The sequence below is a fragment of the Strix aluco genome, chromosome 8, assembly GCF_031877795.1.
Source record: "Strix aluco isolate bStrAlu1 chromosome 8, bStrAlu1.hap1, whole genome shotgun sequence".
Taxonomy (NCBI): domain Eukaryota; kingdom Metazoa; phylum Chordata; class Aves; order Strigiformes; family Strigidae; genus Strix; species Strix aluco.
The window spans coordinates 20,633,186-20,658,835 of record NC_133938.1 but is presented as its reverse complement, the minus strand read 5'-3'; the positions used below and the strand labels follow the sequence as shown (position 1 = coordinate 20,658,835).

Below are 25,650 nucleotides of genomic sequence, written 5' to 3'. Positions count from 1 at the left end.
CTGATGTATTTTTACTTCTGTACCAGTAAAACTACAAAAACTTTTTTGCACAAAGTTTTTTCCTATACTAAGACTCAACTGGTAACTTATCCACATTTCCTAAATGCATTTGAAATCAGTTATATTTGCTTGCCTGTCAGATATTTGTTAATAGCCATTCTGCTGACATCTTTGTTATGCTGCTGCTTAGCTGACAGAATTTCATCTGCATAAATGGGTGGAAAGTCCTCTCCTCACATGTCCAACAAACTGGAGACAAAGTGCCTGCCAGTGTTTTAATTTCTTTTGCATGTTCTGGTTAGAGAGTGAGAAGAATGCTTTCACTCCACAGTGTCATGAATATGGTAATCTATGGAAATCACAGAAAGCAGGTACTTAAGTTAAGCACATACTGTACTACAGGAATCCCTGATGAATTCAAGTCTCTTCTGTTTAGAGAAGATGTTGTTGTCTATTAAGTGACAGACTGCCAGATGTTCATGAAGTAGCACAGTAATGTGTATCAGTATCTTCTTTTCTTCACCCCAGAAGGTAACATTTTCTTTATCATCTATGTCATCCTGGCTTTTGATTGTAAATGTCTAAGCTTGCTTCAAATATTAACTCCTTTTTGTTTTATTGATGAATATTTCATGACTTCAGTACATTTGTAGAATGTAAGTTTTTGCTGCACTATAATAAGCCTATAATCCTAAAATCTTTTCCTTCACTTGGTATATATAAGCTGCTAAAAACCAAACATTTGAGATAGAACATGAAGAATAATTTGATCGTGATTTTGAGCTAGTAGAGAAAATTTTGGCAGTGTTAGAAAAATGATGAAAGAAGAAATAATTGTTATTTTAAATAATGGTTTTATCTGCACGCTCAAGCATGGTACTATATATCTTATGGTGAGGTCCCAGCAATATGTTTTCCTAGAACACACGTTAATGTTCCGTTTAGTCTCAGAATTACTGCAGGTCTGGGGGTTAGCTCACCTGCTTTAAATAATCATGGTCTAAAGAGTGGGCAGAATAATTGAGTAACTAAATGCAATGGTATATACACACGCAGGGTGGGGAGCAGAGGTTACAGGAGCAAGTATATGTGCAGTAATTACAGGTTATTGAGACAGCGCTGTTCACGAAGTAAATAAAAGTTCCAGGAAAAAAAATCAAAATAACTGAAAGGCAGAGTTCATTTTTTTTCCCTGAAGAATTGTTGTGTTCTGTCCTTTATTTTGAAGACATTTCCACATCATTAAAGGCAGTGATGCCATTAATGTCTCAGCTCTAAGAAACAGAGCCATGAGAATGTGTGAACCCTTTAATACAAGGGACAAATTCTCTGCAGCTCCTTGCTAATGTAACTACAGCACCTCTGAGGGCTGTAACAACTGGTGTAGGCCCAAGAAGCTCACTATCAGATGGAAACTGATAGAGTGAAGTATGCCATCCTCTCCATGGCATGCCGCCTGCCCGCGTGCCATGGGGAGGACTCTCACAGGATTCCCTGCTGGAGGTTTGACATGAACCCTACTGCCATCTGGATGACTCAGTCATGTCATGGGCCCTTACCATGCAGTGTATGGGAAGGGCCAATATGTCAGCATTGCCCAACTACCACAGAGAAGAGCAGCTATTTAAGATAATTTAGCTTTGAATGTCTGAAAGTGTAAGAACATCTAAAAGAATAAGAATTAGCAGCTTCAGTTTCCCCATTGCCATGCATACTTAGTTTTTATTAGTTAAGCAGTTTACCCCATTAGTGGGGGAAGCTTGCACACATACTCTCTCCATACATCTATGAATATGAATATGTGTGTTATTTGCCATGTTCAGAGGAATAGAATTCAGCTTTTGGCTTTATTGTTGGGTCGGGTTTTTTTTCCCAGAAGGAGCACAAGCTATCATGACATTGTGACAAGATTTTGTTGTTGTTGCTGTTGCTGTTCTTTGGTACTGGGACTTTGTGTTTTCTTCCTCTCTGGAAATGTTAGAGTCATGTTTCATTGTCTCTCCCATAACAAGGAAGAAAGCAGATACCACTTCAGGAAACTTCAGTAATCTTTTTTTGTTGTTGTTGTAAAGTTGCAAGAGAGTGGAGACAGACCACTGAATCAAAACTGTTGTGCAGTGTAAAGTATGGTTAAGGCCACATGTACGTGCAGCATATAATAAGGATTCTAGATATATGCAGCCATTTTGAGCACATTAGACTTTAGAAAAAATAAACTTGAAGGATTCAGAAGCAACTGGAAAAAATCATTAAAATTGAAACTGCTTTCTCTGGAAAACTTTATACATCAAATATAGAAGTTTTCCACATGAACAAATGGGGGTCAAACATTACTAAAACCTTTGTGCTGAGGGCATATAAAATGACCCATACAAACCTGATTTAAATTCTTGTAGCTCCTGGGTGAGGGCAGCTGTCTACCTTGCTTAAATGTTAATGTTTCCCTTATCTGATTGCCTTTCTGTACCATGCTCCCACTTACAGGGGTCCTGCTTCACCTATTACCCTCTTCAAATCTATTCATTCTTGTCTGCAGTCTTCATAGCTTTAACTGTGTCTGAGGTGGTCACTTGGCTGTGTAGCCTCCCAAGCTGTTACACTCTTAGTTTTTACCCGCTCAGCTGCTTGTCTCCCCAGTTCTTTGAAGCCAATGAGAAACCTTCCCAGATGCAGTCCTGCCAAGGCAATAAAGGGATGAAGCTCGGCTTTTGTGCATGATTACAGAAGGGAGTGATATTTCGGGAGGATAGCTAAACCAACTACAGATCAACTGTTCTTCATAGGAAGGGAGTAGTCACTATGGATTTATGAAGGGAAAACCACGTTTGACCAACTCGATAACCTACTACAATGCGATGACTGGCTTGACAGATGAGAAGAGGGCAGTAGGTGTTATTTTTAGCAAGGCTTTCAACACTGTCTCTCATAGCATCCTTATAGACAAACTGGTGAAACCTGCTGTAGCTGACCCTGCTCTGAGCAGGAGGCTGGACTGGATAGTCTCAAGATGTCCCTTCCAATCTCGACCACTCTCTGAAGGTAGTTGACCACCTTTGTCCTTTCCAATCATTTAGAGAATTTGTATTCTTCTCCTCCTATTTTCTCTCCTTCTCTGAGGGAAAGCTGCTCATTAAGTCAGAGAAAGATCTATTCAGAAAAACAAGCCACAGAGAAGAAATATTGAGTCACCTGTTGTTTGATTTCTAAAACACACTAGTGTTTTAGAACACACGTGTGTTTGCCACTACATGACAAAGTTTTGGTGTAACAATTATCCATCCATTTGCACAGCTACAGAGTATGTGGGCCTTTGTTTGCTGCATCTCTACTGCAACCAGTATAGAATATTTCGGTAGAGCAATTTGAACTCTCAGCAGTTCAGTTTGTCAGACATTTTTCAGTCTTCATCTTGTTCTCATCTAGTTTTTCTATGTGCAACCAGAATCATCTATGCTTGAAAAATACAAAGTATGTGAAATAAGAAAATTTGGCTTCAGTTCCATTTCCAGATTCATGAGGGACATCACTGTGTCACTTAAAATTGTTCACATGTTGAAAGTGCACAAGAGGAATTTAGAGAATGAATGCATACACATCTTCATACCTCGGACTGGGGGCAACACTCAAGTATAAAAGAAATTGGCTAATGACATTATATTCAATATGGGAAATCCTTCACACATGAGGGAAACAGTATTTTTGAAACATGTTGCCTCATAGCTAAATGATAGAGCTACCTCAGATTTCCACGATCCAGTGATCCGTAGAATTGTTTATGCAAGTTCTTCCTTTACCTTGTGACCATAGCTCCCTGAAGATAATTTTTATGAAGATTAGTATTTTTCCAGTGTTCTTTTTGATGTCCCATCATCAGCGTATACCAACAGGATATACTTCAGATCTACTGGAGTACTGTAGAAGACTGTTGCTTATTTTTGGTTTATGATGGTACCTAGGCAGTGTGTGGTGGGTTGACCCTGGATGGGCACCAGGTGCCCACCAAAGATGCTCTATCACTCCCCCTCCTTAGCTGAACAGGGGAGAGAAAATATAACAAAAGGCTCATGGGTCAAGATAAGGACAGAAAGATCACTCACCAATTACTGTAATGGGCAAAACAGATGACTTGTAGAAACTAGTTTAATTTTATTACCAGTCAAAATCAGAGTAGGATAATGAGAAATAAAAACTAAATTTTGAAACACCTCCCCCCCACCTCTCCCTTCTTCCTGGGCTCAACTTTAATCCTGGATTCTCTACCCCCTCCTCCCCCCTACAGTGGCACAGGGGCACGGAGAATGGGGTTTGTGGTCAGTTCATCACACGTTGTCTCTGCCGCTCCTTCATCCTCAGGGGGAGGACTCCTCACACTCTTCCCCTGCTGCAGCACAGGCTCCCCGCCACCCCCCCCCACCCCCCCACCCCCCCATAGGAGACAGTCCTCAATGATCTTCTCCAACATGGGTCCTTCCATAGGCTGCAGTTCTTCACAAACTGCTCCATCATGGGTCCCTTCCATGGAGTGCAGTCCTTTGGGAACAGACTGCTCCAGTGTGGGTCCCCCACGGGGTCACAAGTCCTGCCAGTGAACCTGCTCCAGCACGGGCGTCCCACAGGGTCCCAGCTTCCTTCAGGCACATCCACCTGCCCTGGCGTGGGCTCTTCCACGGGCTGCAGGTGGGTCTCTGCTCCACCGTTAACCTCCATGGGTGCAGGGCACAGCTGCCTCACCATGGCCTGCAGGGGAATCTCTGCTCTGGCACCTGGAGCACCTCCTCCCCCTCCTTCTGCACTGATCTTGGTGTCTGCAGAGTGGTTTCTCTCACATATTCTCACTCCGCTTTTTGGCTATCGTTGTGTTGGGGTTTCTTCCCCCTTCTTAAATATGTTATCACAGAGGCTCTACCACCATCGCTGATGGGAATGGCCTTGGCCAGCAGCGGGTCCGTCTTGGCGCCAGGTGGCATTGGCTCTGTCAGACATAGGGGAAGCTTCTGGCACCTTCTCACAGAAGGCACCCCTGTAGCCTCCCCCGCTACCAAAACTTTGCCATGTAAACCCAATACACTGTGCCAGCTGAAATGTGGGTCTTCTAACAGTAGATAACATCCAGCCCCTTAGTAGGAGACAGCTCCCAAATAAGCAACCCATGACTACATCATGGAGACATATGTGGACTTTCCCAGAATAAGGAGCAGATCAGTTTCAAAGTTAGAAATAAAGTCTGGGTCGTCTGACACATATTGCACTTCCCTGTTCACTAGCCTGTTCCACTAGTTAGGCTACTTGCTGATGTGCCCATAAAAATTGCAGCAATCTGAAGTGGAGGATTCTCTCTACTTTTTACCATTAGGAAACAAGCACCATTTTTAGTTCATAATATGCTCAATTACCTTTAGATTGATCCATGAATAAATTATAATCAAAACAGACTTATTCACCTTAAAGCTCTCCCAGCTTAAGGTTTTCATTGTTGATTCATTATGTTGTCAGTTCTCCATTGGCAGGGTAATGCTTTTTTATATCTGGATAGAGACAGTTTTAGTGGAAGATACTGTTATCTTTAAATGAGTAGGATTTAGCTTTTCTGGTGAGAACAAATTCATCAATGATGAATCCCTGGAGAAACTACTGAAACAAAAATCACAATGTTGCTGGAGATATTTACAGTTCATCAGTTAAAAGTCAGCTTTTGGAAGTCGGGGGGGCATGGACATTTTTCCTTTCTTTCTGTAAAATACTCCAGCACAGTATTTCGAGCTTCCAGTTTTGTGATAATGCAGTTATAAACAATGAAATAATACCGCTTAATATTTTTATTTTGTTTCCATTCTTGATGTTATCACTCCAATAGAAACACATTGAATTATCGCTATATAGAGACAGATGGATACAAATAATGCGGCTATAGACATCACTGATACAGATATATAAGTAGACAAGAATTATCTAATTACTCTGCTTGTTGCAATCTTCTAAGCACTGGCTATGATCCACATATTCATATTAATTGTTTTTTTCTAGGCAGATGTTGATATGACAAAGATATCAGTGTGTGAAGAGTATAGTGACATTGAAATATCTGGAATTAAAAAAAAAAAAAAAAACCCACAACATACTGTAGAAAGATTTCAAAAGCAAACAGAGTTAAACTCACCAAGTTCTGTGTTTGTACTTTCATTGGGAATTGTGCTATTAAATCCCCCATGTTCTTAAGAAGGTATCCCCTATAATGATTAGAGGTGATTTAATTTTAAACTCTCTTAAATATCCATCTCTTCAGCAGTTCTTTCAACATGTTTCCACTTCAGCTATATCCAATAACTAGCTTCATTAAAATATTGCTTGCCATTTCATATAGCCTTTGACTCCAAAACATTTGAAACCACAGCTCTGAACAATAAGAAGTCTCATCAGCGTTCCCTATATCTGTGCATTACTCATAAGGGGAACCATCAATAAGTCCCTCCTAAGATCCTGAGGCTACATTTTCATGTATTATTTATTGTTATAGAAAAGATTGCTGGTTTTCAGTGTTGTTTGATGAAATTTGGCTTGGCTGCTTATGAACTACTAGAGTCCAAACACAAAATAACCAGACCATTTGTATGGGCACACAGTCACCTTCTGTTAAGTCAGTGGAAGTTCATTGTGTATGCCCAAACCTGGACTAAGACCTAGCTGATTCTTAATTATTTTAAATTCCATTTAATCAGTTTATTGATGGAAAACCAGCAATGCACAGCAAAGACCAAGGTTGGATGTGTGTTTTCTAGATTAATCATAATGTCATTTATTTTTAAAAGATACAGATTATATAGCTTAATTTAACTGCATGCATGCTATTATGAAGTGTGGATTATGGTACTGATGCCATTTGCACACTTCAAAATGTATGCTGTGCATACATGCAGCTATGTTAGATGTAAATATCTAAATACCTCCATCTCACAGCTTAGAAAATTAACTCATTGCCTTTGTGATTTGCTCTGCACCTCTACACAGAAATAATTATTCTTCCACACTTTTCCTTAGATCACCCATTTCATTTTAATATACTCAGTATTTCTGTCTGTAGAAATTAGGAGATTGGGCATACATTAAAACAACAGAAAAGTAAAGGATTTATTCTGCAAAGATTTGGCTATTCTTTCCAAAGATGATCTTCAATCAGTCAAGCCATGAACAACTGTCTCCTCTCTCTACTACTTCAGTTAAAACCTCAGCGAAATTCGCTTCGCTACCTACTCTGAAAGTCAGCAATTCAATTCCTGGCCAGACAGGGAAGAGTCCAAAAACGCTTTGTCATCAGGTCTCCTGCCCTCTCAAGCCCGAAGTTGTTGGCATCAGCACATAAATTATGGAGAGAAAATAGTTTCTCAGTGACACAGCTACTACTTATTCATAGCTAAAATGTATTTCTAATTGATGCAGCCTAGCAGACATACAAGAACACTTTTTATCAAAATTTATATTTTTTAGATTTTTGCTAAAAGTCTTAGGCTTTCTAAAAGTCATATAAAGAATTGAGTCTGTGTGTGCTTTAGAGCCTATTGATTAGATTAAAATTAGACAAATTCTTCCTTCTGCTCATTTTCCTGTTTAAAATAATTCTGGTTTTGCTGTCTTATTTGACTTTGGTGTGTAAGGACACTACCTTACTGCTGTCTGCAGTAATATTTAAAGCCTTATTTTAAGACATCCTAAAGCATTTCCTTTCCAAGATCATGTATGGCAATTGCAGAGAAAGGAGAGTTTGTTTGATGTCTGTAAGGAAGCCCTTGAATATTCAGGAACAAAGTTTCCATTGAACAGACAAAACAAGAGCCCTTTGCTGGTGGGCAAACTCAGGCTACATCTAGATTTGGGACGGATGGGGTCTGCAACATGCCCCACAGTTGCGGTCTTGAATTTGCCTAGACTGAGGCTTTGTCCCAGAGTACAACTCAGACCCAGCCTGCAGAGGAGAGCACCATGAGACTGGAAAGCACCATGAGACTGCAAGTCTTCTTCTGACTTGAAGTTAAATCTTGGAAGCAGGGAAGCATTTCCAGGACTTCACCCTCTGGCTGTGTGCTCAGAGTGCCAAAAACCTAGCAGCCAAGAAAGCTTTTATTTGTCATAACAAGAAGCCTGAGGTCCCAAGGTTGGGTATCATGACTGACAGAGCTCATTGAGGAATTTTTCTCCTAAGGATTAGCTGAAGAGCAGGGTAATCTCTTTTGGATTTACTTCATTTTAAAAAATAATAATTTCTAAATTTTTAAATAATTCTGGTTTTAAAATTCACATTGAAATTACCTCTTAAAAAATTGATAACCACAGCAGTACTGTATCTTGTTCGATATGCTCTTTGAGGTTGTATTATTAGCGTGAATTAATGCTAGCAACTGCTGAGGCTATGTATCCCCTGTTACTACCTGCTAGTTTCTGCAGTACTGCAGTAGCTTCTGAACAGGGTTTAGTTAGGTGGATAAAATACCTTTGCAGAATAAGGAACTAGTTTCAGGGGAGGAAGGGCATGGTCTTTTGCATCAAGCAAAAATCCATGGTTTCTACTATTTTTCATTCACCTAAATCTGTGATTGTGGCACACTACAGTTGTCCATGTCTCTGCTAGGTAAGCAAAGGGACTTTTTCTTTCAGGAAGCTGGGTGTTTATGAAATCTGAACCAGCACTTTCATGGTTTTGGGTGAGACATGAGTTTTGCAATTCAGTGACATCTTCCTCAAGAATTTGCTTAATTGGGTTCAAGGATTAAATGTTGCAGAAAAGACTGCAAGTGGGACGTAGATGTAAATTAGGAGATTAGAATGTGTTTCATTTCATTTGATGTTTGTTAGCCTTACTTTGACAGGTCAAGACAGCCTTCTGTTATCAGAATGCAAAATACATGTTGGTAAGCTTTAAAAATATATATATTGATATATTCAGATATCCATACAAATAATCTTAAAGATGGAACCCTTCTAAGTAAACTGACAATTTTATGATACCTTTCCACGTACTACAGAAATAAACTTACATATTTGAATTATTTAGAATGATACATTTTATGTATAAGGAAGTATGCAATGGGGAAATATAAGTCTGTTGGATGCTGACCTGCAATTCAGCTATTTTTCTGCTGTGGTATATTAATATTTTAATATTCAATATATATTTTCAAGTCAGATCCTGAAGCTCCTATTTGATTTTTATTCACTTCTCACTCTGGTACAGTCTCACTGATTTCAATTTCAACTTCCTGAATAAGAAGAAAGTCACACTCAGCAAGGACTTAGGATCTCACCCTTGGGATCAGACTCACCTTTTTGCTTCACCCATTCATTAAGCATAATCATGTTTCCTGATTTTTTTTCAGAAACTACCTAGTTTTGGGCCTTACCTGGAACAACGCAAAAAGATAATAGCTGAGAACAAGATTAAGCTGAAGGAACAGAGCATGACTGCTGTGCTTCCCAAGAAAAAGCATTTCATTCCGAAGAAGCCCATTCCAGCAATCAGGGTAACAAAAATACACGCTTATGCATAAGAAATGATCAGCTATCAGGCAGTTGACATGCACAGTCATTTCTAGCAGCTTGAGTTGGTTATTACTGCTTTTAAGCTTGTTAGAGGGCGTCAAAGACAACTATTTATACAGACTTTCTAGCTTTTAACCAAAATCGATAGGAAATGATTTGTGCTGTACATGTATAGGTATTTCCCTAATGTCATTTTTCAAAATGAAGATATTCAGGCAATGGAATGGTAATTGTAGAACAAGGCATGGGTAATGCCTTGAAGAACAAAGTAGAACTGCTAACAATTTCTTTCAGTTTGAATGCTACAGTGTAAGCTCAGTTTTGCATGATACCTTTTGATTACTTGCAATGTGCTAAATACCTCCATCTCTCATGTAGGATCAATGGAAAAGGCTGGTGTTCAGTACATATGAAACCTGTGTCATAGGTTTTCAGACTGAACTTTTAAAGCTGGAGAATGTTTATCTAAGTAGCTGATCCACCGTCTACAATGAGTAAATGTCAAGGTGAAAATAAAACCTGTGACCCCATCTACTGCATAATCCATACATTGGAGCTTTTCCATTCCCCTATGTATCCAATAAATGTCAATAAAATAAAACGTCAAAAGTTAATTATTCTAGACATTCACTTCAGACCTTACTTAAACTTCATGTCTGAGTAGGGAAAAGAAGCAGGCAAAAAAATTAATTTTTTTTATAATCATGTAGGCCTTTTTATAAAGCAGTGTGAAAATTATATCTCATGAGTTTGTTGACTGTCTTCCTCATATGTGTGAGAATATAAGATATCTACAGATAGAAAACTTTCACTGTATGATCAGACCCGTAAGAATTCTTGCAAAAATAAGGCCAAACGTAAAATACAATACGAGCAGTGGCTCAAAATAACACATAATTCCCCAGGGAATTTTGCAGTTTACAAACACATGCAGTATTCCAAGCTAACTGGTAGAACTGCAAAACCAGCCAAGAAGAAATTTTGAGTCATCTTGAGTTAAATAGTTTGCCACTTCTGTAGACCTCTCTCAGTTTTTTGGACTGCTTCTTTTGGTTTATTTCACACTATTGCAAATCACTCTCTTCCTCTTGTGCTGAGGTTCCCTTCTTCATGTATACAAAAAGTTCCAAAGAACAGCAATCTACTCTTTTTTTTTTTTCCTGCTATGGTGAGCATTTTCAAAGCCTACTTGACCTCAGAGGTTTTACGGTTCTGTTCTCTTTGCAGGGAAAGTATTGATGTAGGGAAAAAGAAAAAGAAGAAGAAACAGCCAATAACTGCATTTTCAATGAGATATAGCTTACTTCTGAAAACAGCAGAAAACCAAAAAACTGATACCCTCGAAAAGCAAATAAACTGAATGAAGGAAGAAATTTAGCGAGAGGAAAAAACAGACATAAAGACTTAAAAAAAACATAAATAAAAAGTTGAGGTCAATAATTTATCAAGCCTAACTCCAAGTACAAAAGCAAAAAAGAACCAAGTAGTAGGAGATAGATTAAAAAGAATAAAAGGGGCCCTACTGCAGGGAAGAGGAAAATTAATTCCCCAAACCAAAAACTTTTGTTTATAAAGACATTGAATACTTTCATGTGGTGTCTGTGAGGAGCTCCTCAGCCAGAGAAATCAGGTTAGCATCTTTCTCACGACTTCATTTAAATGAGACTGAAAAAGTCTGAAGCAAGTAGAGGAAGGTTGGAACCACCAGAGCTGATTCTTGACAGTCTTTCAGTCTGACCATGACTTTAGAAGGGAATGTTTTAACCATCATGAGAAAAACAGCAATGAGAGATGCCCACTATGAAATAGGAAAATACCTGGGTTTTTCTTCAAGTAGGGAACTTACAACTACAAAGGGAGGTTTTAATAAAGTTTATTATTAATAGATCCGTCTATTATTATATTGTAGAGAAAATCTGCCAGGAAGATTCAGAATATCCATTAAGGAAGCTGAGTGAAGCTTAATGAAAAAAGGTGACTTATCTGATACTCTTCCCTGATCAGGAATTCTCCACAGAGAGAGGCAGAGGAGCTCAGACTTGAGTGATTTATTTGTAACTGTCCAAGAAGTATTCACATTTAGAATTGCAAATCCCAGACTGTCTCCAAGCAGTTCTGTCTTGGCTGACCCTCTAGAGAGGAGAGAATATGTTCTGTTAGTTCAGACTAGGATATCAGGTGGTGGGAATGGTCAGCTCTTATAGCTAGTCCCAGCCTAACTCTAGTTTTTTAGAGCAGTGAAGAGGTATGCTTGAAAGCTGATTGGACCTGAGAGATAGCTGTCCTTGAAAGAGCTATGACCCCTGCTTTGGCCAATTGTGTTTTTGGAGGGTTGCTGCAAATTTCCTGATGCCTGCCCAGAACTCCCTCATCTGTCTAATCGGCTGTTGGGTTGGTGATATGTAAATTCCAACATTTGTTTAAATTCCACATGCTGCCAAAATCCCTTTTTTTTATAGATTTTAAAACCCTCTGTGACTATCCAAAATCTAATTTAATTTTTGGATGGCTTTTCCCATGGCTTTTCTCTTTATATTCTTTATTTTTCAATATTAATTGAAACTGCATGCTTTGATATTCAGCAGAGTTGCTTCTTCTTTTCTCACTTGTCTGTAATATCAGAATTTCTGCCATATGTGGAGATGTGCCCTGGATCTTTTCAGTTGCATTTTTGTACATCTCCCACTCATGTATTTGCCTACCTCAAGTTACCTCCTTACTACTTTAATTTCTTTCCTTATACATTCCTGTGTGTTTTTCCTAATAATTTAGGTTTTTGTCCTTCAGGGCCTACACTGTAATATTCGGGCACGATTTATCTGCTTGTTTTATTTCTTCCCTTTTTAATCCACAAATCTTGCTGTAGAGATTGCCCTATTTGGTAGTTTAAACACTCTGGCATAGCTCCGTTTGTCAGCTTAGCTAGGGCATGACATGTTGTTCTACCTGTTGCAAACATATCCATAGAACCCCTCAATCTTAAATTCTTTGTGTTTGAACTATTTTTCACCCTTGTATGTTCGGATATGTTTACATGGTCTTTTGCACATACATATATGCAGGTCTTTTTATGCTGATGTGATGCCGTAAGCACCCAGCTGGAAGCCAGCGCCTTGGGAAGCATCTAGCCACATTCAGTCCAGTGCTGTCCTTAATCTATTAAACCCTCTTAAGAGGTGATGTATATTGATCTAGGCACAGCACCTTTATGCCATAATGGTGTACCATTTGGATCCTTCCTGGCATGTATCTGGGTGGTTCAACATGAGTAGTTTTAGCTTGTACTTGCCTGTCTGGAAGAGACCATATTGTAACCTTCATCATAAACGTGGAGCTGTTGCATATTTCAGGTGGAACTATGCATGTGTCTCCCATAATTTATGGGACTCTAAGTCTGCTTCTCCCAAGTATTTGCTCTAACATGTATCACAGCAATAATCTCTCCTGCAGTAGCCCATAATGATCCCTTCTCTATCACAGTACCTCAGAGAATATTCTCATTAGATGTGACAGTTTAAGCAAATTTAAGTTAGTCTTCAGATATGGGGAGAAAGCCTAGAGTCCAAACCTCCTCTTTCCCTCCCCGCTCTCACTGTAGAAGGACTGCCTCAAGTGATTCTATTATGGAATGGAATGGAATGGAATGGAATGGAATGGAATGGAATGGAATGGAATAGAATAGAATAGAATAGAATAGAATAGAATAGAATAGAATAGAATAGAATAGAATAGAATAGAATAGAATAGAATAGAATAGAATAGAATAGAATAGAATAGGTAGAAAATAGAATAATTTCAGTTGGAAGGGACCTACAATGATCATCTAGTCCAACTCTCTGACCAATTCAGGGCTGATAAAGTTAAAGCATGTTATTAAGGGCATTGTGCAGATGCCTCTTAAACGCTGACAGGCTTGGGGCATCAACCACCTCTCTAGGAAGCCTGTTCCAGTGTTCAACCACTCTCTTCGTAAATAAATGTTTCCTAATGTCCAGTCTAAGCCTCCCATGGTGCAGCTTTGAACCATTCCCATATGTCCTGTCACTGGACCCTAGGGAGAAGAGATCAGCACCTCCCTCTCTACTTCCCCTCCTCAGGAAGCTATAGGAAGCAATGAGGTCACCCCTTGGTCTCCTTTTCTTCAAACCAGACAAACCCAGACTCTTTAGCTGCTCCTCACAGAACATTCCTTCCAGCTTTGTTGCCCTCCTCTGGATACATTCAAGTGTTAACACCCTTCTTCAATTGTGGGGCCCAGAACTGCACACAGTATTCAAGATGAGGCCACACCAACACTGAATACAGTGGGATAATCACCTATTTTGACTGGCTGGTTATACTGTGTGTGATGCACCCCAGGATGTGGTTTGCCCTCTTGGCTGCCACAGAACGCTGCTGACTCCTGTTGAGCCTGCTGTCAACCAGCACCCCAGATCTCTTTCTGCAGGGCTGCTCTCCAGCCACTCCTCTCCCAATTTATACTTGGGCCTGGCATGACTCCATACTAGGTGCAGAATCCAGCATTTGGACTTCTTAAATTCCATCCCATTAATCATTGCCCAATGCTTCAGTCTGTCTAGATCCCTCTGCAAGGCTGCCATTGTGCTAGCAGCCCGTAAGAGGAAGGGCACTGTGCTTCTCTATGTAAAACTGGAATGACTGTGTATTCCAGATCATGGCTGATTAATATAAGAACAGCATTACAGTAATTATGGTGCTATTTCCTATCATAATATCTTGCTAGTTTGCTTGTCTCTTGTCAGGACAGCACATCAAGCTTTTGTGAGCTGTCCATGGTGTGTCCTACTGTGTTTTTGCAGCTTTCTTTTATCTAGACTGTACCTGTTGGCAAGAATAACAAAAGTTACTTATTTTGATACGCTGTTTGTCAAACTGATTTTTTCACCATGATAGTACCTGTTCATCTAGTTTAATACCTATGAAATTCCTTGTGTTTTCTTTAATTTAAACTAAAATCTGCATCAACTCTATATAGTCTTCTGGTTCAAACCTTTTTCTGGAACACGCACGCAAGCATATCTAAATCAGAAGACTGAGACACTAGTGTGTTCATATTTTGCCTTTTCTGAACATTGGTCATTGTATTCCAGCTCTTTTTTCTTTGTTTAGCCAGCTTGCAATCCCGCTTCATGGCTACTTAATTTCAGAACTCTGTTGTGTCAGAGACCTGTGTCAGAGGCCTACTGAAACATAAAATTTACCAGTTTTTTTTTTTATTTATTTATTGCCTCACAGTCTTCATAAAGAATTGTGATAGATTCACAAGGCATAATTTTCATTAAAGAAGCCATATTGAATTATGTAGTAAAGGTTAATTTGAGTTATTTTGTAAGCCCCTCTTTAGCTAGTACTGCAACTATTTTACTTGCTTTACTGAAGCAAGGCTTAGAGGTCCCTAAAACCCAGTGCACGTTTAATAACCTTTTTAACTATTGGCAAAGGATCTATAATCTTTCACTGTAAGGTTAGTTTTAATGAGATTACATATTTTTGTTAGCCACTTTACTGTAAATTGACCTTAGTCATGTACCCTCGGATTCTGTTGACTTTTTCTTCTTTAATCCATAATTTTTTTTCTAAGATTTCTTCTTTTCATCTTTCTCTCTGACAGTACCTCACCCGTATTACCAAAAAAGGACAGGTGGAAGGCAGGTATCTCCCTAATGGAGAGAAACACTGATACAGAAAGACATTTACTTTCTTTGCAACCTTTGCATCCCCTTTCCGTGCTGTCTCTGATCCCTCAGAGACTTGAAGACTGAGGTTGAGGCCTGTCCGTAAGACAGACTGCTATTCACAACAGAAAGACCTCTGCTTCTGGTAATCTAAAGGCTACCCTGTTTCCTTACCTGCTGTTGCTGTCAGTGCTGTCAGTGCACAAAGTTCCCAGTCAGTGACCCTTTCTCCTGAACATGGTGTGACATGCAATGTATTTTACGGTGACTCAAAAAAGTGCAAGAAGAGGACAAGCATGTGTGTTCCCTTTGAACTTTCTATATGGGATGCAGTACCCTGCACTGTGTATGGCTTTCTAATGAACTAATGAGAGGCCTGTGATGTTTATCATCTCTAGAGCGCAGTGTGGTCTTTATAGTGTGGTCTGCATGAAGACGGACACAAAAGGCCCAGAAGGAACCATACCTGAACCATGAATTTTATTTACAAATATTGCTTAACTAATATGATGGCTTATGAAAAGCTAATCACCATAAAATGTTTGATATATTAACATTAAAAATGCAGCTATAGTAATAAAAATAGCATTGTTAAAATAATACCCTACTGAACAGATCTGCTCCTTGTGTATACTCAAAACCACATCTGCCTAGCATAGTGACAAAATGATTTTTTTTCCTGTACTCGTTAGTAACATAAAACTAATGGATTCTGCTCTGATTCTCTCCATAGCAACTGAATTCCCTGCCAGTTCCAGTTGCAGGACTAAATTCTTCTCCCAGTTCATTTTAGTACAGTTCTGTTGAGAAGAGTGGGACAGCACAGCAGTAATCAAAGGAGCAGTCTAGGTCCCTGAGATTGCAAAGGTGTAACTTAGGACAAAATTTAACTTCCAGCTTGTTTTTGTTTTTTTTTTTTTTTTTAATTGCTGCTGGTAATGCATAAGCCAGAAAGAACACAGCTTGACTTTCAGAACCTGGCTTCTGTTTGCAGGTCTGGCAGTTGGCAAAAAAACCATTATACTGTAAACAGTGCAAATTTGTTCTGGAGGCCATTGAGATATACCAAGTGTGGAATCCCATAGTGCCATTTTAGACAGTTGCTTTTTGGAGTGAAACTGCACTTTAAACAGTGAAAGCTGATTATTTCTTGCTGCACTGTTTATTTTGTTCCAAACATTCATGATTTGATGGAAACAAGAAGCTCTGAGATAGCTTGAGATGCTGTAAAAGAGTGCACCTGCAAAACATCTTTTAAGTACCATTGCTTTTTTAGTCAGTAAAAGTCTTGAAACTTTGCAAATGAATAGAGATACAGTTTTTGCTTAAGAGAAAGAAGTGATTAAAAGACACAACACCCAGGAGTGTAAATGAGCAGTAAATCATTGATAGAGTCTTTTGAAATCACTTTCAGGCCTCTAAAATGCCATCATCCTCCCTATTTGGGATTTTAAGTCCCCAAAAGTGTACTTTGAGAGCTGTGAGAAGTGAGACTTGGTTACAAATTCAGAAATCACCATGCCATATGCATTGGTTCTGTTATTCCCTTTGTAAGTTTGTAGCTGGAAAAATCTATTTTGATCATGTTCTTCTAAGCAACCATTTCCTGAGCTCTCTAATGTTATCCTAAACCTTAGCCTGTCTCTCTCCTGCCCCCCAGCTGCTTCTCTGGAAGGCCATTAACCACCTCACTCCTTTCCCATTTAAAAAGCCTTTTCTAGTTTCCAGCTTTAAATTTATTCATGGCTGGCTTATAATTGTTCTTGTGCCAACATTGTCATTTAACTTAAATAGCTCTTCTCCCTCCCTGATGTATATATACGAAGAGACATCATATGCCTCCTCTGCCTTCATCTTCCTAGGCTAAACATCTTGTTGGGCTCTTTTTGTCTTCTCTCATAAGCAAGGCCCTCCATCCCATGATTATTTTAGTATCCCATCTCTGCAACCTGCTTGACCTTTGTGGGTTTTGTTAACATCCAGACAATATTTAAAGAATACAAATCTAAATCCAGAACCACCCTGAGAAAATTGTTAATTATCTATGCTGTTTAAACATCTGCTTTTGTTAGATTAAAAAGCCCTTCACTATCAGGAATCTCACTTGTTGATACTTTTACAACATGAGCAGGCAGTGGAAAGCTACTTCTTTGTATGTTGTACAGGTTTTACATAATTTCTTCAAATTCTTCACAGAATCACAGAATCATCTAGGTTGGAAGGGACCTTGAAGATCATCTAGTCCAACCATTAACCTAGCACTGACAGTTCCCAACTACACCATATCCCTAAGTGCTATGTCAATCAGTGCACAGACCAGTACTAGCAGATGACATGTGCATTTGTGACATACAGTGGAATGTTTGGGGGCTATATACGTGAAAGAGAGGCTTATAGGATACTTAGTATTGCTGGCGGCAGCAGACCACACAAAAACACATGTATTTTGAAACCTGTAGCAGGTACGATACAGACAAGCCTACATGAGACTTGAAACAAGCTGGAGCTGAATTCTACAACTACAATTTTTCAACTGATACAGAAGACTGCAGAAACCTGAGAACTGTAGCAACCTGAAAAGTGCTGAGCAATTCCCAGTAAATCCATGAACTTTTCTGAGTAAGACATGGAAAGGAAAATACAGGGGTGTGAGACATTCCTAAGAGATCACATTTGATTGAGTTAGTTACTGTAGCTCATCAGTGGAGGCACAGTAAAGGGCTGTATGTTCAAGTCTAGTCCTTTGCAATACCAAAGTAAAAAGTATTAGCTGAAACACTTCCATAGTAGTTAATTGACCTTTTACAGTGGTTTAAGCAAACAGATTTTACTTCAAATTTGCAGTCAATTTGGACCATGCACATATTCAGCTTGCACAGCTCTATTGATGAGTGCTAACTCATTAAGCTGTGATAACTTGCTCACTTACAGTCATCTGTCCACACTCATTATGTTGCCTTTAGCAATATGCCATAGCTGGTTTATGCTGGAAGAGCATTAATGTTCTCTACATGTTGCTGAGAAGAACTGGAAGGCTTTTAGCATTGAATGAATGCAACCAAGGTGTTTCACATGTCAGCAACTTAGGGGTTTGGCGCAGAGAAACATTTGAGTGTTTTTGCAACAAGAAAACAGTACAATTTTCCTGTCCTTCTTCCTGGGCTTAGGATATGGTTGAATTTCCTATTTCAACACTCATTAAGAGCAACTTCATAGATCCTACCACTGCATCCAGCGAAAAAATAAATTTGTCTTATTGCATAAAGATGCTATTGTAATATAAGTGCTGAAGGCCAGGTAGGCCTTAAAGTTAAAACTTCACTGAGATGAATGGGAGTCATTCATTCGGGAAGTAGAGCTGTTCTTGCAAGTTCTCAGCAGACTTGGGAAGACAAAGTTGGACTCATTATTTCATTTAATTCACATAGCAGAGTTTTCCTTTAGACCTAACATTGATAAAGACATATTATCCTGTTGCTCTGATGTGGCATAGGAATAATTAGGGATGCTTAGTTTGTTTGAAAGTAAGGCTGCCCAAAATAAGGTATGCAATGAAAATTTCAGTTACTATAATCCAGTTCTTCTACAGTGAGAATTGAGAAGAATATATAGAACTTGTATGCGATTCTAAATTATACAGGTTAAATGTAGCATACTACTACACATTTAAAATGGTTGCTAATTATTTCAGAATTTTTTTTTGACTGATAGGAATAAGGTAAGTATTGCTTCTTCAAAAACTATTGATAAATGGAATACAAAAATAAATCCTTATCATGTTTCCTGGTGATGCAAGACCAAAGCTCTATAATTCTTATAAGCTTATAATTCTGGGCAGACTTGTCTGTGTCTCATATTTGGCTTGATCTTGAGCATTTTGCAATTGACTTGGATCAAATTCCATAATCAAAATCATAATGACTTCTTAGTTTATTATGGTAGAACGACTTTGAAACCAGTTCTGCTCTCCTGTCAGTGAGATTTCTCTAATACTTAACAGTCATACCCCTTTTTAAAGCAAAAGTAAAATGTATTGTTGCATCACATAACCTTACTTTACTGAGCCAAACTTTATCTTAACAGTGTAGAATCTTGCACATAAAATCGAGCTTGTTTTGCAACATGGGAACTGTTGTAGAAGCGTGTTTAGTAAACTTACAAAATGTCTAGGCAACCAATACAGTGCCACAGAGTGAAATGCAGTCATGTATATAATCTGTGCTATATTTCCACAAGTTAAATTAATTTAACTGAGGGATAGCTGTAGTCCAAAGGACCTGGGACTTGCCCCATCTCTACCATTGACTCAGTGAAGCTGAACTGCCAGTGCACTGTGCATTTTCCCTTGATATAAAGTAGAAATGGTTTGCATCAGGTAGGTCTCCAACAACTTCTTTTAAAGGGCATGTCTTCCCCTTGTGGTATGTACCCATATGCTGTCCTGCCATACACCTTTACTTTTGCAGCACAGATGTGTAAGGTTGATGCCACAAATTCCTCTCTGTGAAGTTAACAGAACTGAATCAAGTCTCGCAAGGATTAGACTCACAGCTTACTTCTGTACAAAATTTGCAATAAACTGATGATCATGTGTGCATTTTACTAAAGACAGAAAAGCAATTATTGTTCTGTCAGTTTATGTGATCATGCCCTTTTTTTTCTTGCTGTGAGTTCTTAAATCTGTGCTAATGAGAAATGACCAAGGACGGTCTGATTGTAGCATGTTGCTCCTGTTTCGTGCTCCATTTTGTTCCTTGAAGTTTCACGCAATAATGGCGAAACAATAGCACATTCCAAATCAAGTACTAAATGTGTAAACTATTTGTAGAACGTGTTTGTATGTAAATATATACTTCTAATAATGCCTACATTCAAAATGTGCCTCTATGGAACATTCTTCATATTTTACAGAAGTTATGAAGGTCTGCAACTTGTAAATTTACAAGAAAAATCCTAAACATCATCACAATGCATGGCCAAGTCTTCCATATCCAAGTACTAGAGAGTACTCCTGTGAAGCTATAGAAACTGCTTAGGTATCTCTAAATGAGTCGATAACTTTTTTTTTTTTCCCTAGGATGTAATTGGAAAAGCGCTGCAGTATATTGGAACATATGGTGAGCTCTGCAACACAGAGCAAGTCGTGGCTCTGATTGACGAGGAAATGTGTATCAACTGTGGCAAATGTTACATGACCTGTAATGATTCTGGCTACCAGGTAAGAACACAGCTGTACTTAGCAGAAAGGCACAATGAGTTATCTTTCTGCTGCTGGGAAGAATGAATCCACCTTCTGTTAATGAGCAGGTGGTAAAAACAGATGTCTAAAATATTGGATTTGAACCCCAGCACACTCCCAGGCTATGCCGTGCAAGCCCTGCCTGAGCTGTTTGCGTGGTGATGAGAACACCGCCCAGCATGGCTTCTTCTGGAGGGCTGTGCAGAGTGTACCACATCTCGCTGGTGCGCTCTGGGTCACTCTCCCAGTCTCTCCCCAACTGCAAGAGGGAAGTGGGATTCTTTTTAAGAGGAGGAAAATGAAGGAGACCCAAGTCGGATGGCAGTAAATGTTGTTCTTTGAGTACATGAGGAAGAAAGGAAAGAATGCATCCCTTCCCACCAAGGGAATATAAGGAGACAAGAGCCGTTCTGATTGCCAAATGCTTTTTAAGAAACCTAGTCCTTCTTCTGTCAGTGTAACTGAACTTGAACTAATTCAGGTTTCAGGCAGGTGAGTTTTTGTTTTGATCTTGATTGCGGTGCAAATCCTTTCTCCAGGATAGCTGCCAGGCTTTAGAGAAGCAGGTTGAAGTTTGCAGAAATCATTGTGACCAGAAAATAGCACAGTTTTGAGCTGGGGCTCCTGTTTGCAGCAAAGTATTTCTCTGATTTCTGCTCAGTACGGTAGCATAAATTGTATGAAATGTATCAGCATTTCTATGTGCCATTCCTGGTCATGGGCACTGGAGCTGATGGACTGGTCTGCAGTAAAAAGGGCAGTACAGGAGGCCTCACATTGTTTTAGAAAACCAAAATATGGTCTAGCATAACTTCCATGGAATCCAATATACAGTGAGCAATAATTTCTACATGAATTTTTGCATTCATCCCAGTCCAAGAATAGTTTGTCAAAAACAAATACTTTAACTAAGCACCAAGTTTCCTCTGAACACCATAACCTTCTGTTTATCCTTAATCCACTCTAATCAGTAGTAGGTCTGATGAATTTAATGACATACAAAGAAAAAAGTCTTCCCATTTAAAATCAACTCCTGCAATTAAAAAACAAAGTGTCAGAGCAAAGGTAGGCATGTTATTTCCACTGATACAAGAAAATTAATGCTGCATTTATACCAGATTAGATTACTACAGTAGCCTTTTAACTGTCTAAATTTCTTCTTGACACTGCAATCTTCTCATCTTCTCCTTCCATCAGATTTCCCAGTGAAGGAGAGGATATAGCCCTTGGAGAGCAAAAGACTGTTTATATTTAGTAAAACTTCCTTTTCTATAACTGGAAAGAAAAAAATCAGCACGAAAAGAAACCAAAGTTTAAAACTCCAGGAGTTTTTCTAAGCACAAAAAAATGTTTTTTCCTTAATTAATTAAGGAAATTGAAAAGAAATTAATTGCAAAAAATTGCAAAGAAATCAAACTCTCCCCCCCCCCTTCAAAATAGCATCTGCTTTATGCTTCTCTTTGTTTCAAAAATATCCATGCTACTATACAGAGCTATCACCTTGTATGACTCCAACAAAAAAGCTTTCCTTAATTTAAAGTTAGCACTGTAGTCCTGACTTCCTCTCCCTCTTCGAACAACCTTTCAGGATGTGCATTGTTGTTAGGGAGAGAGGAAGGAGTCCTTAAATGCTCACAAACCAAAGCTCTCTTTGTGCTCAAGCTAAACTAAAACTTGTAGATTCAGAGCAGTTAGTACCTACTTCATGCCCTTGCTGGTTGCTACAGCAACTTCTGTGCTTTTCTAGTAGTGAAACCCCAAATGCCACAAATCTGCCTTTGGAGCCCACCTGCAGCACCACCTCGTCCCTCCCACCTCCTCCCTGGCTCCCCCAGTTGCTGAAGGTGGTTAGGGAGATTTGCTAAGGCACCACTTGTTTGCTGAGAAGCGAGTTCAGCTTTCAGGCCTGATTTTTCCTTCCTAAAACTCTTAAAAGTAGATACTCAGCGGTGGGATTTTTTTATTTTTTACTTTCCTAGGCTAGTTTCTCAGATATTGAAGCTTTTGCGGTCGTGTGATGCTTTTGTTTTTGCTTTTACTTGCCATTTCTATTATACCAGGAGTTTATTTCATTGAGACTGCAATTCTTATTTCACATTCAAATACACTTATCACCCTAATTGGTAATGAGGATTCACTGCATGGAAACATGAGAACTAAGCAAGCTCCGCCTGCCCAAAACTCATATATCCCTTTTGAAGATTTGCAGAGGAAAATAATCATATGAGGCACAGCGTGCTGTGTTTTTCTCTACTATTTATTAAATTAAATTGTTTATGGTATGCTGAAAATAAAAGTTAAAAGAACACGTTGTGGCCAGCGTTGTGCTGAAGCCACACAGGCATGGTCTGATGTCTCCTCTGAATCAATAACCCTGGCAAATTGCTGTCTTATGGAATATTTCCTTCATGCAAAGGAGAAATATCCCTCTGGGAGTTTAAACATCATGTGCCAAATTCCTCCTTTTGTAACCAGCCCTGGTGACCTGTGAGCTTTCACTGAGGTATTATTTGGCCCATATTTCTAATTTTAAAGTGTTGTGAGGGGGGGTTGTTTAGTTCCCTGCCAGTTGAACAGTTGCTATAGCTGCAGTGCAGAATCACACCAAGATGTCTCCAAGTGCTGTAGCACAGGAAATGCAGACACTAAAATGGGAGCAATTTTGACCTTTTCTGTGAGTGACATCAATAATGTTTATTCCTGTTCACAGGCTATCCAGTTTGATCCCAAAACCCACCTGCCCGCGGTTACTGACAGCTGTACAGGCTGCACCCTCTGTCTCAGCGTCTGCCCTGTTATCGACTGCATCCGCATGGTTTCCAGGACAACACCCTACGAACCAAAGCGCGGGCTGCCCTTAGCCGTGAACCCCGCGTGTTGAGGTGATCAGTCCAACAGCTAATGTGAACTTTACACTTGTTTGATGCAATTGATTTGCTTTCTAATTAGTCCTTGAAAAATCTACTCCTATGAAAAAATGTAATATTGATAGCCGTTACAATGAACGCTGTTTTCCAATTATTTTTACAACAATTAATTTTTGAAATTACAGAAAGGCAGCAATTAGTCAGTCATAGCTGTCAGTTGTCCACTGTGTGAAGTGTAACTTTCTCCTTACAAGTCATGCTGTAATTTCAAAATTTCTCTATAGACTCTTTAATCTCTATGTATTTTCTGGCTGTAAATATAATTAAGAAAGCATTTTTAATGAACTGCAAATCAGTGTACAAGCTAACTGTTTTCAAGGAGGCATTTTGTAATTAAACATTACATTCAGTTTTAAAAGAGTTTCTTAGAAGATGTAATTAACTACATAGCATTCAAACAAAGCAATGTGGCGTCTATTTTTCTATGGGAAGAAATGAAAGGGAGTTTAAAATAGGATTTAAGAACTGGATTAATCACTTTCAACTACTACAGCATATGGTAGTGTATTTTTATAATCCTTTCTAATTCTTTCTCACACTAGTCACTTTATAGAATAAATTTGCTGTGCACTGACACATGCTGGACTCTTCAGATTTTTGTGTTGCATGGGTAGCTCGATCGTTACTTTTCTCCCGCAGAGAACACTCATATCATCTCTCTAAAAATGGTTAAACCAGCTTATTATGAAGTCCGGGTTGCATTTCAGGATTCCGAGATGTGACAACATTTTTTGCTCCAAGCTCATCCTCTAAATAACTTTTTAATTGTGCCAATTAATGTTCCAGAATGTACATGTTACAGGTCAGAGATCTGATTACGTGCAAACGGAATACACACCCTGCAGACTGCATTTGCCAAACACAGACACACCGGGTAAACTGGCAGGATGATTTCCCTCAGTGCCAATTCTTCATACTTATTGGTTATGTATGGTTACAATAGTTTCACAACCAAAAAGAAATATGGATTTGTCTGTCTTGCTAAACAATATCTCAGTTTTAATCAATTTTTCATTCACAGTAGGAACTTTCTAATATGAACATATTGCTGTCTGCTTTACTCCACTTAAGAATACAAAGCCTTTAGTTTCATAATAATAAAAGATGATCTATCAATTCAATTTTATATACACTATATTGTGATCACCAAAAGCTTTGATTAAAAATATACCCTGACTTTTGTTTCTTGATTTATGAACTGTGCACTGAATTATAAATAAATGTTGAAACCAACTTGGGTTTGTTTGGGGTGTTTTTTTTCATTTACTAAACAGATTTTTCTTGTAGAGGCTTGTCAGGTAGTGTTTCATGATCTCTAAGATTCACTCCAGGAATCATTAATGAGTTAATTCATGTGTACCTCTTTCCGTTAATTGCCTACAGTGCAGAATATAGCATGCTCTTTGCCCCCCTTTGTCTTTGACTTGTCTTCCTTTTGCATCCCTTCCCCACATGCACACACGCATGCACGCACACATATGTACACTCTGTGTCACTCTAACGTTTTGTAGTGTTCTTTCATTTAGTATCCTCACTCCACCAGCACTGTTTTGCTGACATTTTGGGCTTGCTTGATGAGATCCCTTGGCAGGCTCAAGCCTAGTGTCTCCACTAATAGCCTTTTCATCATACTTTAATTTTTCTGTTCATCATTGTGGATTTTTCACACTCAGATGAAAAGAGCAACAGATAGTTGTACTGCTTAGAAACTATATGCCTGAAACTTCTTTAAAGCTCTAGCTCTTCTGGTAGTTTCTTATCTTACATGAGCTATAGGGGACTCACAGGAAGAGCAAGCTGCTTTGTGAATGTTAGGGGGAAAGTCTCTGCATGTACCACTTATACCTCTTCTGAGGACCTGGCTGACAGGCAGCATGCCCTTGAGTGGGGCAGAAAAAAACATCAAAATCAGATCATCTGCAGGTAACATTTCATGTTCTCAGCTAGCAGATGCCAGGAAAAGTAGCTATCTTCTCCCAGGCTGTTACCATGTACTTCTTATTTGGTATGCTACCTACTGTGAACCCTGAGGGTGAGAGACGGTGTGTTACCTGCGACTGAACTGGGCAGCTTCTCCAGGTCTTGTGTTCCTGCGTCCTCAGACCTATTCCGAAGGCATCACTTACGATAGTTTGGGTTCTTTTAAATATAGGACAATGCCAGGAGACCTAATTTAAGTAGCTAAGCACATGTACATCATAAATGTAGCGGCAAAATTAAGAGCTTTTCCTAGGATATTCAGTAGTCGCAGGACATCCAG

At 39.0% G+C, this 25,650-nt stretch overlaps 1 protein-coding gene across 3 annotated transcripts in view; it reads left to right on the top strand.

Annotated features, from left to right (window-relative positions):
* Positions 1-24,623, top strand: part of DPYD (dihydropyrimidine dehydrogenase) — a 367,570-nt gene extending 342,947 nt beyond the window's left edge. For 2 of the 3 annotated variants that reach the window (XM_074832563.1, XM_074832565.1), the window contains 3 exons: positions 9,366-9,509; positions 20,302-20,442; positions 23,174-24,623. In XM_074832563.1, the coding sequence (XP_074688664.1) occupies positions 9,366-9,509; positions 20,302-20,442; positions 23,174-23,344 (456 nt within the window). In that variant the 3' untranslated portion in view covers positions 23,345-24,623. Of the gene's footprint in view, positions 1-402; positions 532-9,365; positions 9,510-20,301; positions 20,443-23,173 lie in introns of those variants that run through there. The other variant, XR_012624149.1, reaches the window with a different exon arrangement.
* Positions 24,624-25,650: the final 1,027 nt, after the last annotated feature.